Source organism: Arachis ipaensis, chromosome B6, assembly GCF_059453495.1.
Source record: "Arachis ipaensis isolate K30076 ecotype BB chromosome B6, ASM5945349v1, whole genome shotgun sequence".
Lineage (NCBI taxonomy): Eukaryota > Viridiplantae > Streptophyta > Magnoliopsida > Fabales > Fabaceae > Arachis > Arachis ipaensis.
In genome coordinates, this window is record NC_142441.1 from 149,152,192 (window position 1) to 149,161,363 (window position 9,172).

The 9,172-nt window shown below is 31.1% G+C and overlaps 2 protein-coding genes across 2 annotated transcripts; one reads left to right on the forward strand and one right to left on the reverse strand.

Moving 5' to 3' along the window:
• The first annotated feature begins 2,098 nt into the window (after window positions 1-2,098).
• Window positions 2,099-3,291, forward strand: LOC107647710 (F-box protein At5g07610-like). Its single transcript, XM_016351763.3, has one exon. It carries the CDS (start codon window positions 2,099-2,101, stop codon window positions 3,236-3,238), a length of 1,140 nt encoding a protein of 379 aa, XP_016207249.1. The 3' UTR covers window positions 3,239-3,291.
• A 510-nt stretch (window positions 3,292-3,801) lies between these two features.
• On the reverse strand, window positions 3,802-9,172 carry LOC107605518 (SNF2 domain protein). The gene is made up of 6 exons (XM_016307417.3): window positions 8,561-9,172; window positions 6,682-7,005; window positions 5,874-5,926; window positions 5,168-5,334; window positions 4,927-5,078; window positions 3,802-4,651 (listed from the first exon to the last, which is right to left on the reverse strand). The coding sequence occupies exons 1-6, from the start codon at window positions 9,042-9,044 to the stop codon at window positions 4,266-4,268; spliced, it is 1,566 nt and encodes a 521-aa protein (XP_016162903.1). The 5' UTR covers window positions 9,045-9,172; the 3' UTR covers window positions 3,802-4,265.

Genomic DNA, 9,172 nt, shown 5'->3' on the forward strand with positions numbered 1-9,172 from the left:
TACACAATTATAAAATACTAACTGGATTCAAATTCAAATTCAATTATTAACTGGAATTAAACCACACCTCAGGAACTTCATTGGATTCAAATTCAAAATTCACTTCGCTCTGGTTCAGCTGACAATCTGAAGTTGAATCATCCATTATTTTCAAAATGATTTCAGAGCTTAATTTTAGAAACAATAGAAAATGAGAAAAACGAAGAAAGAGAACAGAGAGAGAAACTTACGTAAACGGCGAAGGAGAAGGGAGAGAGAAACGCACGAAAGAGATCGAAGAGAGAAGACAAGAAAATGCAAAAGGAATTCAAAAAATGAAACGAAATCCTTTCGAAAAAGGAAGTTATATATTTGTGCATTGATTGATTGAAAAATCTATTAAGGAGGCGCGTGAAACATACATGCCATAAGATGCGCGTTTTAGAGATTAGGGGTTTTCAGGACTTGTATAACTTGTATAGTAAAAAGGCTTGTATATGGAGATTAATCCTTATGAAAATTAATCTCATCTTTATAATACGATGACATTAGTTCAAAACATGTAAAATGAAATAATAAAGTATAGTTTAATTGATGTGCACAATAAAATAAATATGAAACTTATAAAATAGCAGTCAAATGTGGATATCAATGGTTGTCTTCTGTTCTAAGGTACTATATTAAATTGTGACTTAAATTTATAATTATTAGTTAAAAAACTTATAATTATGTACTATTTTTTATTATTTTGGTTGAAAATAATATATTTTGATATTATTTTTTTAGGATTACTAACATCAAATTTTGATAATTTCAAAAAATTTTAAATGCTTTATGTCTTAATTCTTTTAGTAAAACTTCAACAACTCATAAAAGTTAACACAATAGATAGTTATAAATTAAAGTGATAGACAAGAGTAAAAGTTGCAATGATGATACTTGGTAATAATTAATAACGATGGGAAGAAGAGAATGTGGAAGGAGAAGAAAAAAAATGAGAAAGGAGAACAAGGTAATATAATAGTGATGATGAGACAATGACATGGATATGTCTATAAAGAACAATATATAGTAAGAGAAAGAATAGTGTTTGATACAGTGAAGCGATATAATACAAATATAAATTAATAATTTAAAAAAATACAATTAAAGATAGTTTAAAAAATTAAATATAAAATTAAAAAAATATTTTTTATTAATTGAAATTATGTATGAAGATAAAGAGTGTTTTGAATATAAATTTTTATTTTTATTTTAAATTAAATACTATTAAAAATAAATAAATAAACTTAATAACGTTTTTAAATAGTTAATTGTAAATAATATTTTTAAATTTTTATTTTTATTTTGTTACACATAATAACAATATAATAAATTTATTTAATATCTTATTTAATTTAAATTTATAAATTTTATACCTTCTAAAAGTTAAATAATTTATAAAATTTTTCTTTTTATTTTTAAATTTTTTATTCTTAATGTTTAGATTATTTTATTAAATTTATAATTTTAAAAATAAAATTATAAAAATTAATCTTTTCACAATAATAGAAAAGCGACTGATAATGTCTGTTGAGCTGCTAGTATCTATAAATATAATATTTAATTTATTTATTAAAAAAATCCAATATGAATATATGTTTTAAAAATTTCTAAATGTTTGGAATAAAAAATCCCTTTAAGATTTGGGAGAATTTTAAAAATCCAAAGTCTATCTTTTTAATTTTGAATTTGAAATTAATGGTCCCATGAACCATGAATATCTTAGCTAGAATCTATTCAGATATAGTGTTTGTTTAGGTGCGATTATTTTGATAAAAATAAATATTTTTTAATGAATTTTTTTTTTGTTTTTAACGTATTTGACAAATTTCTACTAGTAAAAGTAAAAATATTAGAAAAATAAAATAAAAAAACATCTTTTTTTAAAAGATTTTTTTTCTTAAAAAAAGATATTTTTCATATAATAAATAAATAAAAAATACTTTTATATTGTTATATCCAAATATAATTGATAGATAAAAAAAGATAACTAAAAAAAATCTTTTTTTTTTAGAAACTCAAGACAAGTCCATATAAACATACTCGTGGAAAATTGAAAGTAAAGTAGTGAACAACCATGAGAGGGTTAATCTCTTCTTCAGCGCAAGCCACTGAATTAAACGATGACTTACTCACTCAAATCCTTGTTCGCGTGCCTCACAAAGATGTCATAACCTTCAAACTTGTCTCCAAGAAGTGGCGCTCTCTCATCTCCGCCCCCTACTTCCGCTGCTGCCATGCCACCATAAAAAGAAGAGTCTCCGGTTTGTTCCTATATCACTTCACCAATCCTATAAATTACGAATTCAAATTCTTCTCATTCGACACCTCATCTTCATCTTCCTGCTTCCCTGAAATCCCCGATCTACATTCTTGGCAGATATTACAATCTTGCAATGGCTTGATGCTTGTCCACAAATCGAAAGACGTGTTTATCTATAACCCTACCACTGGAGACAAAAAAACCTTGCCCTCACCCTTTCCATCGTTTCATGAATCACGTTTCGCGCATTACTCTCTGGCTTTTGATCCCTTGCGATTTCTTGGTTATAAGCTGATCTACATTTTCCATGGCGGATATTCAAAGGAAGACTGCTACCAAACCATGATTTACTCCTCTGAATCCGGAGTCTGGAATCTGTGCGGATCTTCCTTCTGGACTCCCTTGGAGATGATGGATTTTGCACATGGAACCTATTTCAAGAACTCAGTTTATTGGATTGGCAACAGAAGTAAAACGATGCTGCGTTTTGATCTGAAGGAAGAATGCGTGAAGGATGACATGCCTCCGTTGCCGGCGGAGCCTCATAATTATTATGAATACGGTCTTGCGCCTGCATGCGGTTACATGAATTTGGTTGGATTTGGTGACTCTGAGTTGTGTGTAAGCGTCTTCCGATTGAAGGAAGATTATTCATCAAGGTGGGTACTCATGCACAGCGTTGAACTTCAATTTACACCTTTAGTTATTCGTGAAAACGGAAGTGTACGGCGCGCATACAGTATAATCTATCTCATTGAAGATGATGAAGATGAGATGGCTTTGTTGGTGCAGACACATGACAAAGTTAGTGCTCTGCGGTTAAAAGATAATACCTATCACCATGTGTTTGACTTACCAAAAGTAAGATCATCATATTTGCATTATTCTTTCCCACGGGTAGTTATGGGGTGGTACAGAGCCTTTGAGTACATTGAGAGCTTAGCTTGTGTTTAGACTTTAGACATCTCTCATCATTTATTTTTCTGTAAGACTAAGAAAAAACATGAAAAAAAATATTTAAAAATGAGAAATCACATTTTATTTTTTTACGTTATAAAATTTAGAGAATCTAAATTTAGACATAGATCTTTGATTTCATGATATGGAATACTTGATATTTAATAACTTGTAATTTTATGATATATTTATATCCTCATATTGATACGATAGATACTAAAAGTCTAAAGGTCATTTGAGAACTGTTAAATGATTTGAATAATTTGACTAAATTTTCATCTAATAGCTCTTAATTATCAAAAGTTGACTATACCTAAATTTTCATCTTTTATCTCTCTTATATTGGTTTTGGAGGTATTTCTTAATCATATATAAGAATTTATACCATAGTAGATATAGAAATAAAGAAAAAATTTAAATCTGAAACTATATTTGTGAAGATATGTTTTAGAAGTATACGATTTGAGTATAAGTGGCAATAATAATAATACTTAACAAAATGCAAACTGAGTGATCTCAAAAGTCTACCAAGTAAATAACAATAACAAAGGAAAAGACAATTTTGCCCACAACAAAGTATGGATGTTTTGATTTATCTTGTTACATAATCAAGAATTTTCATTATCACTAATCATTAATCATCATGAAAAGGGCCAAAGCCTTCTCCTGCTCACTCTTAAACTACTTCCTCCTAATTACATAATACATAATAAGTCCAAACAAGTCTTACCAGTTAATAATACTATCTATTATGGCCTCTCTGAGTTTGAATTTAAAAGACCATTTACCCTTTTTTTTTCTCCAAATAATGCTAACCAGGGTATGATGAATTTCCATAATATACCCTAAAGTTGGTGTCTCCAATTTTACTAGCACCAAAAGTGGGACAAAAAAAATAGTCAAATTTGTTAGCAGCAGCGTCCTCATATCACGAGTATTTCTTTTCAACATTATCACATTGCTCCATTACTTTGGAAACTCCATGAAACCCAAGTAATGCTTCCACAGTTCCACTATCCCAAAGCTATTGCCTGAAAACAAATGAGTTTTCTCTCACTGAATTCTCTTGAAACTGGTGGCATCTCATAAACTTTAACTGCATTTTAGTTTCATCCTCAATCCATTCTTTGCGTTTTCTCGTTCCATCAGTGTTGGGTGTGCTCATTATATTATCATCGTCAGCAAAACATACATCCAAACTATCAACCATCTCTATATCAGCATCTGGTTTTTCAGGCTCTATCACTCCATTAATGGAATTAGCAGGGAGATTCCTATCCAGGTTGTTAAAGAAATGTTTTATCACTGGGAGCATACACTCAGATCTTGAAGTAAAAAAGTTAGCTTTAGCACGATGATTGGCACCCCCAAATACCGCCAATCCTTGATCCTGAACATCTAGAAGCCACTCTGAATACAAAATCACTAGTCATTAGTTAATGTGAGGAAATAGAAAGTAAAATTTCTCAAGCAATGCATACATAAAATAAAATGTATAAATATACAAAATAAGCAACTTGTATCAGTTAGCAACTATCTGTATCTGCATTCAACCAGCATTGTTACTGATACAATCTGAAGTTGAGTGCAGCCACGTACAAATATATGCTTCTGTAAATGTAACAGCCTCTAGGTACAAAAGGAAGTGGAACAAAATCCTGCAAGAGGTTTCAAAAGGAACTCACTTATAAGGGCTATGGGGGTGGAAACATTTGGTCTGCTGATCTTTCTAGTTATGCCAATTTGATTAATAACCCAGTTGATCAACTGAACGGGTATGCAGGATTTGGAGAAGCCATTTACATAAGACATAGCCTTGCCATGATCGCCCTTTTCCCTGTGACCAACCAGATTATGAGACTAAACCAGGAAAAACATTCTAGGAACCTCTTCATCCATAACAAGCACAAAGGACTTTTCCCATACCTAGCAGAATGTATAGCTAAGTCAGCAACAAACAACCAGGTTATAGCAACATCTTTCAAGTTCTTGGCATGTAGTGAAACTCCTGCTTGAGGATTGATGAATGAATACTCTATCATCATCACAGAATTGAACAGGACATCTTTTAGAAGAACTGAATTTTCCAAACCCTATATAGTAAAACAAGCAATTAGTCTTTGACTTTAACAATAAATATTAGAAACAAGCAATACAACATATACTTGATGAGGGGAATTGGAATGAGTCATTCAATAAAACAAAGGAGTTGATATTACCAATAGAAGATATTACCAGTATTGGGCTCAATGCCCTTGAATATGGCAATCGAATAATTAATGCAGCTAACCTGTTAAGCCTTTTCTAAGAAAACTTACTGAAAATCACAAATAGGGAATTCATGAATAATTGGAGACATAAGACTTGCCTCCATTAAACATAAATCATATATAAGTACTTGAACGGAAAATGAAGAACTTACGACGGTTAAGCCTTTTTCTAAGACATCTTACTGATAATCACAAATGAGAAACTCTCTGAATAAATGGTGACGTCAGACTTGCCAACCATAAGTCATATATATGTACTATTTTTTACACCAGATAGTTTTCGAGAAAAGGGTTTGCCTAAAAAGCCCTTAGTTTCAAAATATAATTAAGGAAAATTAAAGCAAAGAAGATGTAGTACTGACCAATAGGGAGATCACTGGCAAAACTGGCTCCAACATCATCCTGAAAAGAATATCTGATATGCACCAATGAGCAATCAGGTAGTACAAACACGAAAATTGTAATGAGATCACCCCAGAAAGTACAAGGATTCAACGAGCATCAAGCTGAAAAGTAAAGAACTATGGGTAGTATAGTGATTTATCTAAGAAATGGCATGTATGATCTGATCATTTTGGAACCTTGGCAGTTGGCCCATAGAAGGAGACGTCTATAAATTAGAACGGCATCAAAACCAGGAAGAACAAATGTGAGTATTCTGGTGGTTTTTTTTTTTTGGGAGAGGGGAGGAGAGAATAAGTAAAGAAAAGAAAAGGATCGAACTAAAACAGAACTGCATACATCCAGGTTCAACCGCCTAAACTGCTGAAAGAACCCACACTCCAAACAACTTAGTAAATAATGAACATGAAAGTATGGCATAGGAGTCTTTGCTCACAAGTAACCATTAGGCACTAGTTCATGAAACAAATAAAAATATTGAAAAAAGGAAATGAGTGTGATTAAGTTATTGGCTATGGAGCAATTAATACATTTTGTTTTAATTGGTTAAAAAATAAAACAATACATATAAATTTCCTTTCTTTTTTTTTTTTTTTGGTGATCAGTTATTTTGTATCATTTATTTTTAATTGGTTAAAAATAAATAAATAGCATGAATGCATGACTATCTTTAATTTATTTTTTGATAAAAATATAAATAAAGAAACAGTCCAACTTGAATCAAATAAATAAATGCCACTTGCGGAACGAGACTCTTTAAGTTCTTACCTAAAAGGCAGAAATTCCTAAACCCTGTTATGGTCTGAACAGCACAACCCTGAAGCTTCTTCTCCATCTCCAATCTCTCTGAACATGGTTCAAACTCCAAGCACAGTTTCAACAACAGAGCTTGGCACATGACAACTCCAGACAAGAACCCAACCTCGCAACCATTCTTCATCATCATCATCTCTTTCAGAAACCCCTCACTCACCAAAGGGAAGAACGCCCTCACACAATCATCACTCCCACTTTCCTCATCATCGACCATCCAAACCCTAATTAAATCCACAAAATCCGAGTCCAAAACCACCACTTCATCTTCATCACCACCTATTAGATAAAAATAAAAGAATAAAAATAAATCCCAAATATAAAATAATAGTGATAAGAAACAAATCATGGCTGAAAAAAAATGTTCATTTAATTTTGATCCCCAATAAATAATGAAATATTTTTTACATATTTATCCAAATAAAAAGCGATACTGTTAGAAGAATAAGATAAATAAACTCTTATCAGAATCAGAAGAAAATAGTTCCTATTGTTAATTAATCGCAATCTGTTATCGACGATGTTTCAAAATAAATCATCATTAAAAAGATTTTTAAAAAATCGTAATATTCTGTATTTCTTTCTCTTTTATCTGTGACTTTTTTATTCGTGAACGAAGAAGTAATGAGTATATGACAGTTCAATTATCTAATTATAAACATCTAAATCAACTTTTGTATGTTAGCGGCATAAATTATTCTGCATCAAACTGCCAATCAAAAGATAGCACATATTGTATTTGTATCTAGTGGTTGACTTTGAAGTACTTATGAAAAAATAAACAATTTTAGGTTTTACTTTTCTTGTTATGAAATTACAGTCGGTCAGTAATTGTTTTGTCTTGTATTGTTTAGAAGGTGAATAGTTACATACAGTTGTTTTTATTATCTTCATATTAAATTTATAAATAAAAATTGTTAAACGATAATTTAATTAAATTTATTAAATTATCAAACAATTTTTAAATATTAACTTTACATGAAGACAGCATGAAAAAATATCATATATATAAACAACGAATTCAACTAGAAAACTAGCTTTTTTAATTAATAACATCAATTTTTTAAATTATTTATTATTTTAAATTTTAAATCTTAAATTTTAAATTTTAATCTTACTAAATTTTAAAACAAAATTAAAAAGAATAATTTTATAATAATAAATAAAATTAATTAATATTAACTAATTAAAAATTGATTTTGATACTTAGTCATAAATAATATAATAATGTACACATGCTTAGGTAAGCACATTTTGAGTTATACAATGAAAGTAGCAAAATTAATTAAGGTTCTTTTTATGGTGTGTAAATTTTAAACATAAAATTCAAAAATAAAAGAGTGAGTCCCATCTTCTTCTATTTCTACTTTTAGACAATTTAGAATTTTAGATACAAAAATCATAGACACCAAAGAATTTCTCATTAATATACATTATACAATGACAGTAGCAACATAAAAACTTAAAAGTTATTTTAGTCTTTTAATAATAATAACAATAATAATAATAATAATAATAATAATAATAAGCAGAAGAGTTACTATTAGAGTCCTTTAATAATGACCACAAAAGCCACCCACCTAAACCTCCTATATAACGCTAAACAAATCAATGTGTTATGAAGTATGATAGCTTAACAACACGTAACTGTAATTGACCGGCTATAACCTAATTACTTCAAAGTCACTACAAAACAATTTCTAACAAATAGTAACAAACAAATAAAAACTTAATAATCCCGATAATTTTTAAGCATAATAATCGGTGTCCAGGGCAAGAGACAAAGTTGAACATCATTGAATTAAACTTCACAGAGAGTAAAAAAATGAATTACCATGGCCACGAATCGCGTCACTGCAAGCAAGGCTGCAATAACCAACGATCCCTTCGATCAAACCCTGACCCTCCTCGCTCTTTACCAATCCCTTCTCGCGAACCAGCAAACGGTACAATTGAGACAGCAAAGGTGCGAGTGCAGCGATTCTTTTGGTGGAGCCGCAGGTAGAGGAGCAAGAAACCAGCAACTGAAAGAGGTCCTTGAGGTTAGTAACGGAAGGGAGCAGAGGAGGAGAAGCTCTAGAAGGTTCTAAAAGTGATGGTGTTGGTGTTCTAGAAGGTTGTAAACGAAGGGTGTGGAATTCGAGGGCGGAGTAGAACCAGAGAAGGTGAAGGGGTGGGTTTGGGAGGGAGTGAAGGGTTCGGGAGAAGATTGAGGTGAAGTCGTTGAACTGAACGACGCCGTTTCGGTATTGGGTTAGAAAACGGGTAATGGATTCCGTTAGCATGGTGTGGTGAAGATTAAGAGGGAGGGGTTTCATGGTAGCGAAAGAGAAAGAGGAATTTTTGAAGGGTTGATTTTCAATTTCAGAGGAAAAGGGGAACCCTAGCTTTGTTATGTTAGTGTGAAATGGAGAGAGCGTGTGGGAGTGAGTGAGCAAGCGAGTGG